Below are 23,584 nucleotides of genomic sequence, written 5' to 3' on the forward strand. Positions count from 1 at the left end.
AAACTCAAGTTACAACTTAACTTTTTAATTTTTTTTTTATTGTAACTGGACTTATGTATCACCAAGAAACCTTGAGCATGTACAAATATTAATTTCCACAAACTCTGCTGCTTTGGTGTTTTTAGATCTTTTTTGTCAAAGATCTTTTGATCTTTTTGTTACTCTGGGATACTGAAGTATAATTAGAATCATAATACTACTATCACTACTACTACTAACTATTATTATTATTATTATTATTATTATTATTAATAATAATAATAATAATAATAATAATAATAATAATAATTTCTTTAACAACTTTGACACAACACACAATACGAAGGAAGTTCTTTCCCATTTCCGCAACTCACTGAGCTCTTCCCCTCCTCCTCTATTCTCTCTCTCTTTCTCTCTCTCTCTCTCCAACCCTCTAACTGTGGGACAACATTGCTCGAGACGAGTCCAAGCTCGAGCAGGACTGGCCGGCGCACGAGACACAGAGCGCGAGAGGGGGAGAGAGAGTGGGAGAGAGAGCGCGCGCGCACCCGGTCCGGACGGCAGACGAACACAGTCTGAACACAGACACACCGGGAGCTCGCGCACTGTGGACATGGGTCTGTCTCTGAAGAGCTGGGTGACCAACGAGGGAGGAAAGCACTGCGTTCTGGTATAGAGCACACACACACACACACACACACACACACACACACATTTACAGTAAATGAACATCTACACATGACTAATCCCACACAGTACTAATGTATAATTCAGCAACACACTGTGCTGGAGTGGTCAGTGTAGGTTAATTCAACTTCAAATTCAACTTATATTTCCTCTTCAATTACATGTAACTTTAGTATCCTATTACAGTAACACTTCTTACTTTACACAGCTGTTCACTGATACATTTACTGTAGCTAGTGGGTAAATTTTACTTTGTTGAACAAGCTGGTTTTGTTCACTAGTCAAGTCAAGTAGGCTTTTAATTGTAATTTCAACCAAAACCAGTTTAGTACAAAGTGAAACGAAACAACGTTCCTCCAGGATTGAGGTGCTCCATACAAAACAAATTACAAAACTAGCTAAGAACTATACAAAAAACAACATCAAGTGCACTTGTGCAAATATGCAAACAAGAGTAGCAACTAAGTAGGTACAGTAATAACTAAAAAAAGTAAACTGGGTTCCTAATAAACCTACCTCCAGATTACACTAAACCGATGTAACTAAAATCAAGTCAGCTAATATGAACACTTATATTGTATTTAGATGCTTAAGAAATTTTTTTTTTTTTGGTCAAACCAAAGCTGTGACACAACTGGTTTGAAAACTTAAGCTTCGTAAACTCCTTATCTATGAGAGTAAATTTTCTCCAGCCAACAGTGACTTCCAAGAGTCAATTGCAATTTGTCCAACTTCAACACTAAAAAAAGTTTAAAAAGTTAATAACAGTTTTTAAAGAAGTTCATTAAAATTTGTATGTAATTCTTTTAAAAAGTAAAAGTATGCTCACAACACAATTACACAACAGGTAATGCTGAGTTGTGTTACATATCAAAAATGTTCAACAGAAACAACGAAATCAACAAACATCTCAAAAACTAAAAATAAATTTCTGGCAACTTCTAATAAATTTGTATAATAATATCATATGAGTTTATTAATAATTTTCCAGTTAGCTACTGTAAATTAGTTCAATAAGCGTCTGTCTGGGTTTAAGTAGTCTGTTTATCCTTGAACTCTTAGGAAAGAAATTAACTCAGAAACATTTGCTGTGTTTGTAATTACTATCAGCTGTAATTTGTGAGTCATAACAACATAATTTTTCACATTGGAAAGTGGAAAAAAACATAAATGCCTCTATATAGTAGCTGCATTTTTACAGTCGCTAGCCAGAGCAGCTAGTGGGTCTGTTATGCTGTAGGCAACTTTAAATACTAATTCAATGGTTTTTGACTGAGTTTGCAACACAATATTGAGTAGATAATGAGCCAGATAATGTTAGTGATAACTCTAAGCATTCATTTTCTCAGTGTTAAAGACCTAGCAATGTACTGTGTTCGAATAGTAACTGATCTAAAGCTAATGCTGGTATAAATTAATTAACAAGTTGAAAATGGTTATTTTTCCAGGTTGTAAATGGAAAAGTTACACCTTATCCTTAGATGCAATATTTAAACAGCTATAATACTGGAATTTAGATGTGTAAAATTAGTGCTTTATCATAGTCTTTATTGTAGCTAGTTTGCTCTAACTGGGTTTAATTAGCTGCTGCCAGAAAATGTATCCAAACTCTATTCATCTATATGGTACGTTTTCTTAAGAATTGATTATATGATCTTTTTTTTTGACATTTACTGTAGAACTGAGAAGAATGTGCCAGAAAGCACAAATCTACGAGGATACATACTTGCACATGGACTAATCTTTTATTATTATTAATTAGCATTGACATGTTGACTGTTGATTGGTTGTAATCTTTATGTAAAGGCTTGAGTACTAAAAGTGTTTATTCAGTTCATGCTAATTGTTAGTTCAACAATTATATTGTTCATGTAGTTCAGAAGGTAATACAATAAGCCAGAGTGGATGTTTATATGACATTGAAGGTAAAGCTTTAGCTATATGCTAATTCCACTTTTTAAACACATCAATCCATTCATCTCCAACCATTCATCCATATTCTACCTCCCGGGTCTAGGCAGCAGTCTGGGCAGAGATCCATTGTGTGTGTTCAGAAATGCTCTGAGCTGCACTATTATAACATAGCTCTGTTTTTGTACTTATGATTTCTACCTGCAGCTTCACTCAGCTGTATGATCCTTGTATGTGAGCTTTTAACCCCGTAACTTTAAATCTTTTTAGGTGTTTTCTTTGCTTTGCTTTTCTAAAACGATGACTTTTTTGTCCAGGCAGGGTAGAATTACCCTACAAATTAAAATAATAAAATTTACCAAAGGATAGAACAACAATTCACCGGCAAATTCCATTAACAAAAAAACATAAATTTTAATTACTCAATAAAGAATTACAAAAGGAAAGTGTAACGTCAACAATGTATTACAGGTAATATATGCATAGTCCAAAACTCATGTAAAGTTTGTCGGTAATTTAAGTATTTGTTTATTTTTAAAATACGTTTTAGGTGATAAATAAATATTGGTTAATGAGATCATTTGTGCCACTATTTGTTGTTAGCCTCTGTAAATATGTTTGTATACAAAATGGTATGTTTAATAGTTACATATCTCAGTTTAAATCGCAATCACAATATGTGTCAAAATAATCACAATTTAATTTTCGATCAATTACACTATGAGAAATATAAAAGTAAAAAAAAAAAAAAAAAATCTAATTTTCTAAGTATACAAATATATTTTATAGTACGGATAATGACTGAAGCAGTATGATTGTTCATGTCCTAAAGTGCAAAATAGTCATTTTATGTCCAAATGAAGAAATGTGCCACATACACGTTAATGATCAAGATGAAAACAGTGATGTGATGAAATGTTAATTCAACTTTGAAGATGTTAATTCCATTTAAAGTCAACACTAAAGATGCTGCGTTTACTTATACACCACAATATGTACAGTACTGCACAGAATCCACCCGTCAGTGTTTCATATTTTGCTTCCAAATAGCCAGACCTTCCTGTACTGTAAATTTATTGTTGTCTTGTGGAATACATCTCCAGGCTTCCTGGAGGTCTTTTTGTCTCTTATTTTCAGTCCAGTCCCTGTACCTGTACAGTTTGTACATTGAAGAATGTTTTTTTTGTTTGTTAACTCACGCAGTGACCTATGAATCATTCAAGCATAAAATAGCATCTAACTTAAGGCATGAACCAGTGAGAAACAGGTGCAGATGCTGACAGATGATCAAGTTGGTGATTAGTATACTGCTGATGCTGAGTGTTTGGAACAGACGAGAGGGGAAATGAGGTCGCTGCTGAGGTTCTTAGGCACTTAAAAGCTTGGTGTTAATAATTCAGCACTTACGGGCATCGATAGCACCCTGAAGTTTCAGCTAGGATGTGCTGTCTGATGAACCAGATTTGGGAATTCTATGGTATAAATTGATTATAATAAAGAAATGTAAAGTCGTAGTGACACCGGAAACAAGACCAAATCATCAGGAACATCAACATTTCCTTCAGATATGCAGAAATTGTAACAAAAATCCAAGTTAGCATAAAAAAACTTGCGCCTAATTGTCACACTGCAATATCAGTGTTTGTATGTGTGTATGCTAACACTGTGTGTGTATGTGTGTGTTTAGGTGGTATGGGTAGGTGTGAGTGCGTGGATCTTCTGGAGGACATTTAGGTTATACTGCAGCGGACCAGAGTATTACTACTTACACAACATGCTGGGGGTAAGTGAGAAACACACACACACACACACACACACACACATACTCTGTGTCAACTTTGACTAAGGTATGCTGGGGTATGTGTGGTTATTTGTGATGTGTGTAGAGTGTCTAAAAAGTGTAGAGTGTTTAAAAGTTAAATTAACACTCCCACCAACACACACACACACACACACACACACACACACACACACACACACACACAATCAATGTCAACTTAAATTGAGGTATGGGGAGGAAGGTGTTGGAATGTGTGTTGTGTGTGTAGAGTGTGTAGTAATGTGTGAGTAAAGGTGTGGGTGTGTGGTCAAATGTCACAGACATCTAAATTCACACAGACACAACACACTACCCCCCCCCCCCCCCCCCCCCACACACACACACACATGCTGTATATTTAAGTTAAAGTGAATTAAAATTTGTGTGTTTGTACTGTAGTGTGTGCATACATGTAGTCCAATATCACAGACACACACACACACACACACACACACACAAACACACACACAATCACAAAATTATGTGTTTTCTTATCTGTAAAATGTGCGGATTATGTGTGTGTGTTATATTGTCCAGTGTGCATGACGTATGTGTCCATGTTATATGTGACATATTTAAACACGCTCAATTTATATTGTACTCTTAACTGTACAGTTAAGTGTGTGTGTGCGTGTGTGTGTGAGAGAGAGAGAGTATTTCCTTACAGCCGAGAGAACATGTGGCAGCATGTCAGCTTCTACAAAGAGAGCCCAAAGATCACTCATAGCATATTAGAGGGGCTTAGACACACACACACACGCACACACACACACACACACACACACACACACACACACACACACAGTATATTCTCTATACAAATAAGAAAACAATATAAATTGAGTGTGTATGAAATATGACTACATGTACACACACTTTATGCACACTGGACAATATAACCCTCCCCCACACACACACACACTAAGCCAATCATTGTAAAGATGCCTTGCCTTTTTAGTAAATGTCTGAATGAAACTTTACTTTTATTTACAGTATGTGTATGTGTGTGTGTGTAGCCAGGACTGTGTGTGAGCCGAGCGTCAGCATCCGTCCTGAATCTGAACTGCAGCCTCGTCCTGCTGCCGATGTGCAGGTCTGTCCTCACCGTTCTGAGGGGGCAGACACAGGTAAGACGCTGAGAGAGACACTAAGAGAGAGAGAGAGAGAGAGACGGACAAACAGAGAGAGGGAGAGAGAGAGAGAGAGAGAGAGATATTCACTGTAAGATAAAAAAAGTCCAAGGGCAACATCTTGCTAAAACTGAAACTGCTATTATCAGGAAATCTGATTATCGCTGTTTATCGTCTCTTTCAGCTAAACAGCAGAAAATTCCGCAGGTTGTTGGACAAAAGTAAAACCTTCCATGTGGCGTGTGGTGTCTCTATTTGCATATTCTCAGGTGAGTCCAACAGTGATGAAATCATAGTTAAACTAGGTAAGGACAGCACGGTGGTTTTACACCTCCAGGGTCAAGGGTTCGATTCCCACTTCAGGTCTGCAGGAAGTTCTCCCTGTGCTTGGTGGGTTTCCTCCAGGTACTCCTGTTTCCCTCCACAGTCCAAAGACATTGGCTGTAGTGTGTGTGTGTGTGTATGTGTGTTTGTGTTTGTATATGGATTGTCACCCTATCTGGGATGTATTCCGCCTTTAGCTTTGGGATAGGCTCCAGGCACCTGTGACTCTGTTCAGAATTAAGTCATAGAAAGTGAATAAATAAATAAAAGAACTAGTTATAACTAAACAATCACAGTAAACTCTACTGGCCTCAACTGTCCATTAACTGTCCTAGCTAGCAACCCTCTAATAATGAACAGTACAGTTGGCATCTTAGCACCTGACTTTCTTTCTTTTTTTTTTTTTTTTGACTTCCCCTCTTTATACATGCTAATAGTGCATACTTTCAGGGCTAATCGCGCTAGTAACATCTTAACTATTTAACTACTACTTGCTATAAATAATTGAATCAAATCTAATAGAACTAATAGAACATAGTATCAGGGCTAATCAAACCACTAGCATATAGCTAAACACTAAGTTAAATATTTTACCACACAACTAGCGCAATTGCCTATAAATAATTTAATCAAATTATTAGAGCTAATTATAACCTATCTAAGTTAAAACAAACTCTAGCTAACATAGCTAAATCATTTATGATTTAGCATTAATAGGGTATATGATTATATTTGCACATATTTTTCCTGCATCGAAAACAAATCCATAAGGCTGACTGTTTATCATAGCTTCTAACATTTACTGACCACAGTTAGCGCCTTGGCATGTTTTATTTAGCAAGTTTTTAGTTAGAAACGTTAATAGAACGTAGTATCATGGCTAATCAAGCCACTAGCATCTAGTTAAACACTGAATAAAATATCTAACCACAGAACCAGTGCAACTATTTAAACATTCTACACATGTAATATTTGCGTATTTGCTAAACTAGTATTTACTAGCTAACATTCTGCTACTGGACATAATGTGAATGCTACGCAGCTATAGCTACATATTTTTTAAATATTTATAGGTAACATTGTACTGTATATTTGTATATTTGTGAGTAGTTAGCGCAATGCTGAGGTTTATATTAATTGTCATGGTACTGAAGTAGATGGAAAAACCTGGTCATTCAACATCTAATTAAACACTGAGTAAAATATCTTACCACACAACTAGTGCACCTAACTATAAATAATAAATAAAACATTTTTGATTTAGCATTAATGTTATGTAATTATATAAATTGTACATATGTTTTCCAAATAAATAATTGAATAAAATCTAAAGAGCTAATTTTAACCTAAGTTACAACACACATTTGCTAACATAGCTAAAAACATTTATGATTTAGCTTAAGAAGGTATATAATTATAATATTTTTACATGTTTTCCATGATTTAAAAAAATATATATCCAAAAGACCAGTTATTTATCATAGCTTCTAACAGTTAATGACCACAGTTAGTGACTTAGCATTTTTGTTTTAGCAATGTTTTAGTCACAAACGCTAATAGTACAGCTAGCACAACTAGCTATAGATAACTGAAAAAAATATATATACACCAAACTCTAGCTAAAATTTATTGGTTTAGTATTAATATCATGTACTAATATATTAGTACATTTAAATATATATGTACTGTGTAATATTTTAATGTATATATATATTTTTTTTTTCCTTTGATTTTCTTTAAGTATTCGCAAGAACGCCATTCGACCTGAGCTTAGGTCTTAGCAGCTGCCATTTCCAAGCAGGTTGTAATATAATGCTACACAGCTAGCTCCAAGATTTAAAAGAAGAAAAAAAAAACATAGTTTATTATTTTAGGCTGGTGCTGAAATCTAAGTGGACCAACTGTGTTTAACTTGGGTAACAGGTGTGTGTATGTTTGTGTGGGTGTGTGTGAGGGAGAGGGAGAGAGAGACTGATAGAATGTACTAGAATCTCTATTATATTTCCTACCTCAGGACTTTTTAGTGTTATTCTAATTACAGAGTTCCTACATCCTGAGGTAGCCTATCACCACGGCAACAAGGTGACACAAACCATAACGAAGTCTGTGAGAGGAAGAGAAGATGAAAGAGAGGGAGATAGAGAAAGAGAAAAAGAGATTATCAGCTGTTGAACAGATCCTAAGTCCTGCATACTTTAGGCATGCTGTCAGACTTTTCCTAAGGGGGTATTGTGTGTATGTGTGTGTGTATATGTGTGTATATGTGTATGCACGCCCACCCTAGGACCTTTCTAAGAAAACATCTAACAGACCCATGGTGTTTAGCACACAGCCAAACATAAGAATACATATCTGCTATTCTGATAGAGGCTAATTTGTTTGATGCTTACATTGATATCAGCTAAGGTTTTCATGCTACATTTATAGGTTTCTCATAAATTCTTTTTGGACATTGGCACATAAAAATGATCACATACTGTATAAAAATATAAACCTTTTTTTCCTTTTTATTTTCCATCCAGTTGTTCAGGATCTAATTCCTACATGATATTTTTAACACTCTGCACGTGTAATATTTGTGTATTTACTTGTTTAGTCATTAACTAGTATTTGCTAGTTTATCAGTCCGCTAGCTAACTTTCTGCAGATAGCAAATAAGTATATAGAAAAACATAGTATTAAAAGACACAATATAATATCTTCGCTACATTAATGAGACGTTTATCGAACATTTTACGCTTAACACTTTGTAATCGCTAACAGCTGTGGAATGCTTTGTTTTTATTCAGCTAGCTAAAAAGATTTAGCTTAAAGCGCAATCAGGTAACAATTCTGAATTGGTGCCTTCAACTTTAGAAGGTAAATGTACAAGTTCTCGGAAACCAGGCCAGTGTGGAGTGTGGACTAGCATGAAGCGATAGCTCAGAAGTCAAAATTGAGGTACATATAAATAAATCACAGTAGGTCCGGTCATAATTTTTTTTCCTGCATACTGACCGCAGTGTTTGTCACCTGGAACTTGAGTACAATGTAAGTACAGTAATCAGGGCCAAATTCTACAACATGCAGAAGTACATTCCAAATTTTAGCTGTGACTCATATTAAGTTTCTGCAGTCCCATTGAGCTAAATCAAGATAGTATCTTTCAAAGTTACACTGTATTTAGTACAAATTAAATGCTTTTCCCAGAACTAGCCAGGCCAAGACCTTTGGTACAGTAAGTACCTTTATTATACTGTATGTTTAATAGACAGACTCAAAAAAAGAACCCTGATATATTCCTTTAAATCATCACATGAACAATCTGTATGTTTGCAGTTTTCAAATATACAAATCAGTGATTCAGAATGGATGGAATTCGGCAAAGAACTAAACAACTAGTGAGGCGCGGGTCGGGTATTTTTCCAACCCGCGGGTCCCGCTTTTATGAAATTATTCGGCCCGGCCCGCACCGCTGTATCTATTTTTACAACCCGCCCCGCACCCGCGACCATTAAATAGACATACTAGGCATTGTAATTCAAATAAAAACAGCTGTTATTTCAGCCTGAAAGTGCTTGGAAACATCGCCCAACAACATATGATTATGAATATGAATGATAAATCAGGTCATATTAATAACAAGACAATTTTTCTACCCGCCCCAACCCGACCCGCGGGTTACCCGCAGTTACCAGACGACCCGCGCATCACTATAAACAACGTATCCAATCAGCATCTAGGTATCACAATAATATCGTATCGGGTCACCTCTGGTGATTCCCGTCCCTACAGTACACATTATTTCAAAGCAAAAAAACAGCTGTGAATGGTAGCTAGACTGTTGAATTGATTCAGGTTGATTTTTGGGCACTGCACTTCTCAATTTGTCTCGTTCAGAAGCATTGACGTTTGCTGTCTGATTTTACCCAAGTAACCGTGTTTCTTACAGGTTTTGAAGTATTAAAAACTACCAAACGTATCTAATTAACACTGAAATGCTGTGTTTTTTGTTTAAATGACTCATAAAATTCATGGGTTTTAAACAGCTACTTCAGTGTGTGTGTGTGTGTGTGTGTGTGTGTGTTCCTCAGTGGTTCATGTGAGCGCTCACCTTGTAAACGCAGTCAGCTTCTCTGTACGATTCTCAGACGAATTTCTTGACCTCAATGTAGCACATTACCGGGGACAGGTAAAGCACACACACACACACACACACACACACACACACACTTTAAAGTTATAATAATAACAGTTAAATGTATAGAAAGTAATAATAAATGTGTGTGTGTGTACGTGTGTGTTGTTACAGGATCCCCGTGTCCTCATTCTGACGACCGGTGAGTGAGACATCAAACATCTATTAAGAACCTTGAAGTAGATATGAATTATTGTGTTTGGGGGCGGAGCCAGTGATTTACTATTCTCTTCTTCGCTCTAATTGGTCAGTTCCTGGGATCACAGGCGTCCTATTGGTGCTCATTTTATTCCTGATGTTTACAGCGTCCTCTCACAGTATACGGTAAATCTGTCTGCTTTTTCCTCATTTTTTTGTTCTGTTCTCTCTCTTTCTTCTTTTCTGTCTTCTCTCCTGTTCATATCGGTTTTTGTTTTTCTTTTTGTTTTGTTTCCTGTTTATTCTTATTTTTTATTTTCCTCCGGTTAGATTTAGCTTTTCTTTTCCTCTTTGTCTTCCTCTAATCTACTCGTCTCTTCTTTTATTCTTCTCATCCTTCCCTATTATACTTTTAGTTTTCTTTTTATCTTTTCTGTTACTTCTTTTTCATTTTGTTTTTTTCTTTTTCTTTTCCTTTCTTCTAAGTTTCTTCTTTCATTCATTTCTCTTCTCTATACTTATCTCTACCTTTTCTATTTCCCCAGTCCTTTCTTTTCTTCTCCTCTTTTCTCCCTCTTCCGTCTTCCTGTCTCTTTACAACTAGGCACTTGTAATTGTCACAAAGCTAAATGACCCAAGGCTATGATCTCTCTCTCTCTCTCTCTCTCTCTCTCTCTTTCACACACACACACACACACACACACACACACACACACACACACACACACACACACACACACACAGTGACACTCACAGTGTCTTTGAGAGCACTGTTCTTTGATTGAAGCGTGTTTTCTGGCTTGTGGCTGTTTGCAAATTGCAGTGTGATGAGTGTTTCATAGGACTCAGTGACCTGCTCTTGTCCTCAATAAGCCACGTCCCCTAACCCCAGGGCTCTCTGAAGGGCACTTAACTCTCGCCCTCTTGAGGAGTTAGGATTGAAGGCTCTTTTATTTCCACTTCAGCTCTGTTCTCAATGTGCACTCACCCACTTCCCCTCATCACTTCACATAGAGATACCCTCAGTCTCTCCCTCTTTCTTTATTTTTATATAAACTGTTCTTTATTTTAACCTTTACTCCATTCTACTTTTCTTTCTTAATGTCGTGTTTTTGAAAAAATATACTTTTTAGGATTATTTAAAGAAATTTAATCCAAGGTTTTTCATTCTTGTTTGTGTATGGTTCATCTGCTCCTGTTCTTTATTTCTTTTGGTTTTTCTTCCTTCATTACATTTCTTGATATTTATTTTTATGATGTTTTTTTTTTCTTTTTTATGTACTTTCTTTCATTATACTTTCTTCTACTTTATGCCCTCTAATTGGTCATTCTTTTCTTGAATCCATTATTTCTTTCTCTTCCAATTTCTTTCTTTGTTTCTTGTTACTTTTTCTCCGCAGTTTTTTTCTTTTTTTATTAATTTTTTTTATTTATGTATTTAAACTTTATTATTTTATTCATAATTCTCTTTACGTCCTTCTTTAATTCATAATTTATTTTACTTTAAGACAAAGTTTTACCTTTTTTTGTCAGTACTTTATCCTTGTTCAGTTTCTTTTCTTCTGGTTTCTAAATAAATATATATTTTTATCACTTTTTTAATTGATTGATTTTTTCATTCATGTTTGTTTGTTTGTGTGTGTGTGTGTGTGTGTGTGTGTGTCTGCAGAGTGTGCAGCTATGAGATCTTCTGGTACACTCACAACATTTTTATCGTCTTCTACATCATCCTGATGCTGCATGGACTGGGGTAAGACCTTTTCCAGACACACACACACACACCTACACACACCTACACACACACATGTGACCTTCCTGTTCCGCAGAGGGGTCGTAAAGTACCAGACGAACATGGAGGCCCACCCACCAGGCTGCGTCATGACCAATCAGACGCATCCAACTGAACCGACGGTGAAAGATGAAAAGGGGGCGGAGTCATCACAAAACTTCTCTACACTGTGTAGCGAAGAGGCCAATTTTAAACGTCACTCCCCCGAGGTGTGTGTGTGTGTGTGTGTGTGTGTGTGTGGTATAATCAAAAACAACACAGTATCCACTTGAATACATAGAATGTCCTGCCTATGATATATAATTAATTTAATACTCTGAGTGTGTGTGTGTGTGTGTGTGTGTGTGTGTGTGTAGACGTGGTTGTGGGTCTCGGCTCCACTCTGCCTGTATTGTGCAGAGAGAGTGTATCGCTATGTGAGAGGCAGCGCTCCTGTTACCGTGGTATCGGTCACCAGGCACCTCTGTGATGTCATCGAGGTGCGCATGCTGAAGAGTGGCTTTAAGCCCCGCCCAGGACAAGTAAGCCCCGCCCCTATTAAATGTGCATAATGTTAATGTCTCAAAACTTGCCTTTATTCCTTATGTGTGTGTGTGTGTGTGTGTGTATGTGTGTGTTTGTGTTTTTAGTACATTTTGCTGAACTGCCCGAGTGTATCATCATTCGAAAACCATGCATTCACGCTGACTGCGGTGAGTGTGTGTGTGTGTGTGTGTGTGTGTTTGTGATTACTTGTGTCGATGATGATGTAATGATTCTGTAGATAACTTGGGACTTTTTTTATATGTGTGTGTGTGTGTGTGTGTGTGTGTGTGTGTGTGAGACTCACTCTATATTTTTGCTCTTCAGTGTCCAACACAGAACAAAGACACATTTGGGATTCATATTCGAGTGCTTGGTGACTGGACGAGTGAGACAGATAGACACAAACACACACACAGAGTCATTCCCCTTTTTTTTTGTATGATGTAATGACCCTATGTCACCCTACGTCTCTCCCTCTCTCTCTCTGTCTCTGTCTCTGTCTCTCTGTCTGTCTTTGTCTCTCTAGAATGTTTTTCACAGCTATTAACTCCTGAGTCAGAACCCTCTGAGATCCTTCCCATGATGCATCAGCAGAGATACCCCAGGTATGTTCTTTTGTGTTTCTGTGTGTGTGTGTGTGTGTGTGTGTGTTCCTCTAATCTTTATGAGAATGGAAAAGATATGACCTACTGACTTCTTCGGCACTTTCGGATTAGACTGTGTAAACATCTGGAATGTGTGTGTGTGTGTGTGTGTGTGTGTGTGTGTGTAAGAGAGAGAGTCTTGTGAACAGTGAACAATGAGAATGACTCATGGAAACTCATCTGCTTCCACATTGTATATGTGTGTTCGTGCGTGTTCTTGTTTTGCCTCCCTCATCCAGTCCCCAGTCACTTTAACATGCAATATGTGTGTGTGTGTGTGTGTTTAATTTGTTGTAACTGGCAGAGGGAAAAGAATTATTGTTCTGGTGTTTAGTGAAGCCGACATGTTTGCAGTTAATTACCCCGCCCGGTAGTCATGTAGCCATAGTTAGGCCAAGACAATGGTGTCCTTTCTGCACGTCTTCAGTAGGTGGCGAGTCCGATCTTGTTCGACTCTTCCAGTGGCATTGTCCCTAAAGCACACCTCCTAGATAGACCGTCCCATATGGTGCCCCTGCTTGATGCTGGACCTGGGTTTAAGTCCTGGAGGGAAAAAAACGGATAATTCAGCCATTTTATCTCTTTGGCTTTAGCCATTCATTGAAGCAGTTTGTGACTAAAGTAAATCTACGTCTTGAGAGGTAGTTCTGGAGTTCCTCTTCTCGTGGGTGGGTAGGAGCCGAGGCCCGGTTTTTTGCTCTTTAAGGACACTACCGCTCTAGTCATAGATGTTACACGTTCATATTGGCACAGAAGGAAAAAAAACAAACAGTACCATCCTATACGAAGTGGGAGCGAGTAAGGTACGGATTCCTGACTGGGGCATGTGGGCTGTGGCCGAACTGTTATAAGAGCCTGGTCTTGGAACAGCATTCATAAAGAAGGTGAGTCATAAGACCCTTTTATATTCTCCAGATATAACTGGGGACTATAAGAATGCTTTCATACCCCTTTTCCACTGCTCTGGTTCCCGTGCCGGTTCCCAATTTTGGAACCAGTGCCGCGCTTTTCCACAGAAAAAAATTTGTGCTGGTGCCCTAAAATAAGCACCGAACCGGCCCCTAAACTTTGCTGGTCTAGTTGCGAGAACCCGTGACGTCACGAGCTGTGGGCGGAGTTATAGGGAGCGTTAAAAAAAATGGCGGAGACCCAAAGTCTGTTAATGTGGAGCGCAAACGAAACAAAAGCGTTTTTTCGGCATTTTGGACATTCGCTGAGATTCAGCAGAAATTGGAAAGTGCTTTAAGAAAAAAAAAGTGTATGAGGAAATAAGAGAAGAACTAATAGTCACAGGCTTCACACGAACAACCGACCAAATAGTGTATAAGCTAAAAAAACTGAAGAAAGACTTTCAGCGGTTATAACACGTCGAATAAACTGCTTTTGGATACTGAAATACATTTTCATAGTGAAACAGAACCGGACCTTGTCCTATTGCACCAAGGCACAACATTATCATGCCAAACCTATGGTAGACTGGCTAACAAATGTAAGCTGGATCCCCCCAGTGTTGGCTTGGACTGTGTCCCTTTATGCAGGGATGCACACTTAAGGGATAGGACGAACAGACTTATCCATGCTAATGTTTGGTTGAGCTGGCACATTGTTAACCAACGGACACTTGGCTCGGGATGCTTGCTGTATGTGGAGACGTGCCAAACTGGTAAGCACACAGACAGGCAGGCAGGACAGTGGGAATTCTTGTGATGATAACAACCACTGTCACTCGATGATGTTAGAATAACTCGGAAATGGCCAACATGGGTAAGAACTTGGGAGAACATTGCACCCGGGCTTGTTAGGACCTTTTTAAGGACCAGGAATTCCTCCTCTGAAGCCTGGGTCTATTTTACCCACCATCTGGAGTACTTAGCCAACCCTAAAATTGCACATAGCTGGTGGTTGGTGTTTAGACAAGAGTATTCTTGCATGGCTTTGATTTTTCTGTTATAAGGTTTGAGTGGCCCTTGGCTGAAACGTTGCCCCAAGTACTGTGCCTCAGTCAGCCCCAGGTGGCACTTCGGAGGTTGGCCAAAAGCCTTTGTCGATGGAGTGCTTCTAGGACTTCTTTGATGTCATACAGGTTTGCAAATGGAGTACCATGTCATCATGGTAGACTGTGGCAAAATGATGTAGGGGTAAAGGAATGTTACTTCTGTGAGGGAGAACCTGATACTGGTGCAGATTTTTGGCTTGGCTTCCTCCTTCAGTGTCACTTGCCAGTAACCCTTGGTTAAATCTCCTTGTTCATCCCAGGAACAAGGGATGGTGGGCTGTTCAGTGATCCTACAGTACGTTGCAACATTTGGCCAACATTTTCCTCCACTATAGTTTGGCAGTGGACATTGGTGCAGAATCATACCAACAGGTGTCTGGTTTCTTTCTGCAGCATGTGTCTGACAAATATACGTCCCAGAATTGATCAAAGAGTTCTCTTAGTTTTTGCCGCTGGTCTTGGGTCAGGTTCCCTCATTTTAAAAAAGTACATTCTACGATAGATCTGTTGACTTGGGTCTGTAAGCTCGAGTGCTCGTCTTCTTCTTCATCAGTAGCACCTCCGGGAATCCGAGCCAGTCTCTCTTTAGGAGGAAAGGCAGGAGTAAGTCAGGGCTACAATATCAACAATGTACATTTCTGTTTGTAAACTGTGTGGTGTGTGTGCTTTGGAAGTATTATCATGTTCAGGAAGTGTGTGTGTGTGTGTGTGTGAGAGAGTGGGTACTCCCTTCATCTCTTGTGCCAGGTGTGGTGATTTGTTCTGATTGTTTCTTGTGACTCCGCCTCCCAGGTTATACGTGGACGGTCCATTCGGCAGTCCGTCCGAGGAGGTGTTTCGTTACGATGTGAGTGTGTGTGTGGCTGGTGGGATCGGTGTTACACCCTTCGCTTGTGTTCTGCACGCTCTGCTGTGAGTATCACACACACCTTGGTGGACTGTGTTAACTTGTTTGTCTTTACCAGTGAATGCACTTGTGTGTGTGTGTGTTTCTTTGTATGGAACTCCAAAATGTTCAAAATTAACTAAATAAATAGGACATGATGAAATAAATCGCTCTATGAATAATTTAGACACATATATGTAATATGAGAATGATATTGTGAAATAATGGAACATATTTTTAAAAAAACCTTATTAATGTGAAATATATTGCTCTCTGCTATATAAATTTACTTATTATTATGAAATAATATTTTATGGTCATTATTTTTTCCAATAACAGAGATTATTGTAGAGGCATTTTATTTAATTCATGCTGTTTTTATTTCAAAATTCCATCTTTCACGATGGCCTACTAATTTCATAATGCGACTTTGCAGCAGAATGAGTCGTTCTGTCAATCAAGAGCGATAGGGCGGAGTCAGCTGTGTGATTGGTTGCTCCTTTATTCAGACGTAAGTAATAGCGCATGAAGTATCGAGTTAGGTCTAATGGTGCAATACGTATTCTGTGCAGTAGGTGGCAGTACAGTGTCTACTGGTAAATGATCCCTCTCTATCTGATCTGCTAAAATGAGCAGAACTGCCTGAAGTTCACACCAGTCCGCCATCTTCCGTGACTTTTGACTTAGCACACAACTTACTAGTATAAAAATATAACGCAATACAGAAATAAATACTTTTTAAGTATATTATTTGAAGTATCACTGAACACACACTACCGTTTAAATGTTTGGGGTCACTTTCTAACTCCATGATGGTTCCTGATTTTTATTTCTTTCTACATTGTAAAGGAATGCTGAAGGCGTCCAAAAAATGCATTAATCTCCTTTGAACAGTTAATGGTGAGATGTTTCTGCCACTTCTGCTCTGTAAAGACTTCATAACGCCTTGAAATCCCTAGTATTGTTGTAGAATGTAGAAAATAAATCAAAACAAAAACAAAGAAATTTGCAAGTGACCCCAAACTTTTGAATGGTAGTGTATATTTGGAGGGGCGGGGGGGGGGGGGGGGACAGTGATGATGAACCAGTGCCTGCTGATGATGACCAACACCTTCTGCCAATCAAACTGAACCGGTAAGCTGGAATAAAATCCGTAGCATCTTCAGCTCATGCTAGTAATTATTATTGTTGTCAATATTATTTCAAAATAATATTTTCTCAGCCTTATTTTGAATTAATATTGTCTGCAATAATAATTAAAATGAGCCTCTGAGTTTATTCCAGTTTATCTGTCCAGTTGATTTTCACTTGGCTCGGGTACAGAAGGGGAGAGGTGCTGGTCATCATCATCATCATCATCATCATCATAGAGTGATTTATTTCATCATGTCCTATTTATTTATTTAATTTTGAACACTTTGGAGTTCCATATCCTTGTCTCTGTGTATACAAGTGTGTTTGTGTTGTGTCTACCTGTCTGTGTGTGTTTTTACCCGTGTATGTTTTACGTATGTGACTGTACCTTTGTGTGTGTATGTTTACCTTCATGTGTGTTTCATTCATGTTTTGTGTGTAGGCTTATATTTGTGTGTCTATGTGGTTGTTGTGTGTGTGTGTTTACTTGTGTTTGTGTGCAGTGTATGTAAGTTGTATATGTGTGTGTACGTGTGTGTGTCTCAGGGAGGTTTTTCACCAAGTGATGTAATAAAATCCAGGCTTATGTCTAACATCCTCTGTGCTCATTGTGTTCCACTGACACGATCCAGATGCGTCCTGTTCCCGCTGGGTTGAGTGAAGACGGGAAGGTCGTAGAAGTTAATGTTTAGATGTTCAACCATTTCAAACAAGCAGCAACAACAACAACAAAAAACAACAAGCAAAAAAAAAAAGGGGAGCGATTCTAGGATAAATTATAATTGATAAATATAAATGATTGATTATTGTTAATGTATTATTTTAATATACTTTTTTGATTAACGCCAAAATATTATTACCATTTTTTTTATTATATTATTTATTATTATTATATTATATATTATTATTTCTCTTTTTCTGCTATCACCATCCTCCTCTTCCACCAAAAGTTAACAACGAAACAGAGAATTGATATTCCATAAAAGTTTTCCATGTTATTGCTCTATATCAAGTCATAACATTTTTCTAGCTCTGGCCAATGCACAGAGGTAACATCATTTTGACGTTTGTTCTCTCACCTGACCTGATCCTGGTTGTTTTCTTTCAAGAAAACCTTCGTATATCCATCTACAGAAAAAAGGCACCTAAGATGAATCTTTGTTTGTTCCAATTGTTCAATTCACTGTCGATAGATGTAGAGTAAATGTAGCTTAAAGCCTAAATTCCATTAGAATTAGTAAGTAACTGACTATTATACATATTAACTGCTGATTTAGTTAGATGGCACTAGATCTGGCCTATCGATGGGACTTTCTTGTCTTTTGGCTATCAGAATTTGTAACGTTGAATTACAGCAGGAGTTCCTGTCAGATCAGATGTTATAGGAAATAAATCAACACCGTCTGACCAAGCAGAATCTAGAATAGCTGTAAATATAATCACTTGTCCAGTAGCACTGATCACACTTACAATACAACCACCTAACAATTCAATAACTACTTATTCTTTCCCATTTCTTCCCACTTGAGTACAGACTGCTAAGGTTATGTAAACTATATCACCACCTACTATATTGGACTATAACATCACTGCAAGGATACCTTTAAGAATACTGGACATTAAGCCATTTGTTGAACCTGCTTGCCTTCAAAGATAAAAATGGCACTTATCCCTCCTTATCCACACTGTACCCCGTTCCCTCCGATCTGCCAGCTCTGCCCGACTGGTCCCAGCATCTCTCAGGGATGGAGAAACGCATGTAGACCTTTCTGTTCTGGCACTCGGGTGGTGAAATAAACCTCCTCTTGATGTCTATACAGATGAATCACTGGCAAACTTTAGCTGATGACTAAAGACCTATTTGTTTATGTTTAAAAAATCCGTTCCCAGCAGTGTTTGGCATCTGCTAAATGCTGTAAATGTGAATGTAATTGTTGGTCGTGTCCGAGGGTATTTCTAGCTGTTGAAAAGATCATTGTCAAACTTTCCTGAGGCTTGACTTTTTTTCTTTTTCTTTTTTTTTTTTTTGTGAGACTGCAGTAGGACCGAAATTCTCAGTTTTTTTTTTTTTTTTACTAAACTTTCAGCCTCATCCTCCATCTCCATCACCGTCTCCCTCGTCTTGCTCATCGGGGACAATCTGATAATTCTGATTCATACATATTTTCTCACACATTTCATACTGATTTCCCTAATTTAGATTCTTTTGATTCTGTAAAGCTGCTTTGCAACGACAACCATTGTCAAAAGCGCTATACAAATCAAATTGAACTGTATTGATATTTATCATCAGTGGATTGGGGCGGATATATTTACCTTTAGAATTAATGAACACTCTGTGTCTATCTCTCTCTTTAATACACACATTCACATACACACATTCGTCTTCTTACATTTCCTTGCAGTTCACCTCAGTCTCTGTCCCAGTGTAACTTTAGTTAGCATTTACACGTGTACACACACGCAGAGGCACAAAAACATATGGGAGAGAGTGAGAGAAAGAGAGAGAGGTTGCACAATCCAGGCTTATACAGTACAAAGATGGCATAGTTTATCCACTGCAACATCAGCATGGCCTGGCGAACCTCAGACTCGGTTCTTTCTCTTGTTCCTGTCCCGACATTGTTAAATCTACTGTCTTTGTTTCTTTATTTTCAAAATCAGGCGACGTGGTCATGTCAGTGAAGCCTATATGAACTGAACTGAGGGAGCAACAGAACCCTAACTTGACTAGCCAGACATTTATTTGGTTTTTCTTCTTGAAATAGCTCCGAAGGCTGGACTTGTGTTTTTAGTAAGAAATATCTTCCTGCTTTGCGTGCGCTGTTTAATTCCTCCCTATCAGTAATAATAGGTATAGTGCGAAAGTTTACTTTCTCCATCTCTTCTTCTCTCACAAACCAATCTGCTGTATTGGAGAGTGTAAATACGCAACTGTACCCGAGGAAGGAGAACAAAAATAATGTGAACGTTGGTCGAGCGCGGAGAGGGGAGCAATTATTTCTGAGCACGATACAAATCAATGGTGCATAATGGGAAGTCTGTGTGAAGCTTCGCTATACAACACCACCACCTTAAGGTGAACAATATTCAGCTTGAAATATTTAGGGCTAAATCTACGCAGATTAAACTGAAACATTACAGCGTTTAAAATAATTGTAGACGATAATGATGCAATATTTTTATGGCTGTTTTTAAGATTACATTTAGAGGTGCTTGAGCACTCCTTAAAAGGGGTCTAAAATTACCTATCGTGACACTGACACTGGAGACTCCTTCCAGACATATTAAGTAAAGATCTTCCATCTTTATTTAATCTTAGTTTATGTACGTGCCAAAATTTCATGAAAAAATATTACAGGATGTGTTGAAATTGTTGCGTTAATGAGTTATTCCACGTTGTGTTTATGTCTAATTTAAATGATAATAATTTATCCATTTATTTGTGTGTGTGTGTGTGTGTGTGTGTGTGTGTGTGTGTGTGTGAGGCAGTGATGACTGGCGTCACTATAAGCTGCAGAGACTCTACTTTGTGTGGGTGTGTCGAGAGCTGGAGTGTTTCTACTGGTTCGCTGAACTGCTGTGTAGTTTATATCACAAGGTAACACACACACACACACACACACACACACACACACACACACACATATATTTCTTTAAATAAGAAAGCCTTAAAAGTTACTGTGTTTCAAAAAGTCCAAATTATTGTGTATTAAAAGGAGATTAGTGAAATGAATGGAACTGGGTTAAGAATCCTTCAGCACCTTATTACAAACTGGAAGGAGAGTGTGGAACAGTAAACACCACAAAATCAATTATTTCTTAAACACGTGGGGAAGTTAATATAATAAATATAGAAATCGAAGCTATTGTGATGAGAACTCACAGGACTGGCATTAAACAGCTGTGTGTCCATAAGAAAACCACTTGTTAGTGAGACTCATCAAAAAAAAAAAGCTTCAGTTTGATAAGATTGGACTTTGGAGTGATGGAAAAAGGTCATGTGACCTGATGTGTCCAGATTGATCCTATTCCAGAGGGATGGGCGTGTCAGGGTGAGAAGGGAAGCTCATGAAGCGATGCTCCCATCATGCATAGTGTCCACTGTACGAGTCTCTGGAGACAGTGTTATGATCTGGGTTATACTCTTTAGTCGCTCAGGTCGAGACTCAGCAACGTTATGGGGCGATAAAATGAAGCCGGCTGACGACCTGAATGTACTGAATCACCAGGTTATCACATCTATGGAGTTTTTCTTCCCTGATCAAACGGGCATAGTCCAGGACTCGGAGTGTGAAAGAGCGCTCCTGGCCTTAACCCGACTGAAAATCACTAAAAGCATGTACTAGAGAATATTTTCACGGAGTGATTTGACTCTCATGTCATCACTTTAAAGGAACCTGTCAAGGCAGAATAGGAGTGACTGGGTGACCCCTGGTATGCGGTAATAAATACCTACCAAAAACCCCATATATACATCAGTGTGTGTATACTGTACAGTGCTTACAGTATGTGCTGCTGTTTGTTCTTTGTTATGGTCTATACTGCCACCTGCTGTGTAAAGTAATTCATTACTGCAGTCCTTTCTCTCTGTATTAGTGTCTCTCTCGCTCTCTGCATCTGTCTGAGTCTAAGTCTGTTTTCTACATTTGTCTCTCTGTTAATTCTCTCTGTAGTTGTGGGAAGAGAATCGACCGGATTTCCTGAATATTCGTCTTTTTCTCACTAGTACACACAAGCTGCAGGTAACACACACACACACACACACACACACACACACACACACACACACACAAATAAAAAAACTGTCATTATTATATAATTATAATTTGATATTAATATTTATAATGATTAATAATTTGCGTCTTTTAATTTTGATTCGAAAGAACCTCTCAGAGGAAAAGTACCGCCCCCTGAGTTCCAGGCTTGTGATTGGTCGACCCAGGTGGCAGCTGCTCTTTGAAGAGATAGGAAAAGCCAATCAGCAGTGAGTACTGTAACTAGCAGATTAGGAACAGAATATACTGTACTTACAGAATAAATCTGTTTTGTATGAGTCTATAGAGATAATGTTTACAAAAAACCTAATCACTATCATGAGAAATTAAATAATTACTTTTATTAATCTACTGGACAATTTATATAATCATATGGATTCATGATCATCACCTGGACAGTTTTGACCTGTGAGAAAATAATATTTAAGATCTTTATATTAAATTCCAGGAAAACTAAATAATAAATAATTTATAAATCATAATGATTAGATTGTCCCTGATGAGCAAGACAAGGGTGAAGGTCCATCACTGAACCATCACTGAATTCAAACCTTTCTTTAACTTTCCAGTTACTTTCCAGTTTATCAGATCTGTCCTGAGTTTACAACAGTAAATATACAGACAAGGCACTGATGAGCAGTTAACAATTAATACACAAAAAATTAGTATTTAGTAATGAATACTGAATATTTAGTATTCGCGACCCGACTTTGGATAAGCGGTTAAAGATGGATGGATGGATGGATGTAATGAGAAGCATGTTTTTAATCAGTATAAGTTTTACTTAAATGGTTCTACAAGCACAATCCCAACAAATTATGGGGAAAAATTACTGAAGTACAAATACTTTTAACACAAAAGGCTGTGAACGTTACTGCTTTTCTGTCTGTTCTTATTCAAATTTGCAAGTGTTCCCTCTTGTGGTGTACAAGTTATTATCAGTTAAAACAAGGATACAGAACAGTTATGAGAGTAAAAACTCTGAGTGGGAACTTTATATATGTCTCTATATAATCCCCTGCTACACTAATGCACTTATCCCAGTGTCTCACTAGTGCTTGGACACCATCGAAACGCGTCTCTTCCACAAATTGGCGACAAATTATCCGTCTGTTTTCAAGGATCAGGTGTTCCACTCGCTTAATGTTTTTTTTCCTTTGATGATTATTTCACAGTAAGAAAGTGGGCGTGTTCAGCTGTGGCCCTAAAAATGTCTCCAGAGAGCTACACAGACTTTGTAACTCGTTCTCGTCTTCGACGACCGTCTTCGAGTACAACAAAGAGTCGTTCAGCTAACACTCCCTGAATGAGATTTCAAACAAAGCTCAAGAGATGAAAACTGGACACTTTCCCCGAATTTCCACCACGTTAACCAAGAGAGAATCTTTTACAACCAAAGGATTTTTTAAGAACATTTTATTAAAGTTTTCTGTTTAATTGTTACTCTTTATGTATTTAAATGTTGATGTTGATTTGAGTGTATGTATAAAAATGTTACTGTTTTGTAGATTATTTAAGATTTTTGTACTTTTTTACAGTTTGAAAACTTTTTAAGAAAGATGAACGTCTAGTAACACAGAGTCAGAGCGACCCTCAGTACACACTCCTGACTCCTGACGCAGTCCAAACTCCTTCTTTTGTCAAATTTTCAGACTTTCAGACGTGTG

At 37.9% G+C, this 23,584-nt stretch overlaps 1 protein-coding gene across 1 annotated transcript; it reads left to right on the top strand.

Annotated features, from left to right (window-relative positions):
- The first annotated feature begins 424 nt into the window (after positions 1–424).
- Positions 425–23,441, top strand: LOC128533058 (NADPH oxidase 4). The gene is made up of 18 exons (XM_053507260.1): positions 425–649; positions 4,265–4,360; positions 5,413–5,523; positions 5,711–5,795; positions 9,924–10,021; positions 10,142–10,169; positions 10,279–10,351; positions 11,835–11,915; positions 11,992–12,163; positions 12,311–12,475; positions 12,584–12,646; positions 12,804–12,864; positions 13,006–13,084; positions 15,912–16,031; positions 20,632–20,740; positions 21,816–21,884; positions 22,026–22,126; positions 23,093–23,441. Exons 1-18 carry the CDS (start codon positions 593–595, stop codon positions 23,211–23,213), a joined length of 1,689 nt encoding a protein of 562 aa, XP_053363235.1. The 5' UTR covers positions 425–592; the 3' UTR covers positions 23,214–23,441.
- Positions 23,442–23,584: the final 143 nt, after the last annotated feature.

The sequence above is a fragment of the Clarias gariepinus genome, chromosome 11, assembly GCF_024256425.1.
Source record: "Clarias gariepinus isolate MV-2021 ecotype Netherlands chromosome 11, CGAR_prim_01v2, whole genome shotgun sequence".
Lineage (NCBI taxonomy): Eukaryota > Metazoa > Chordata > Actinopteri > Siluriformes > Clariidae > Clarias > Clarias gariepinus.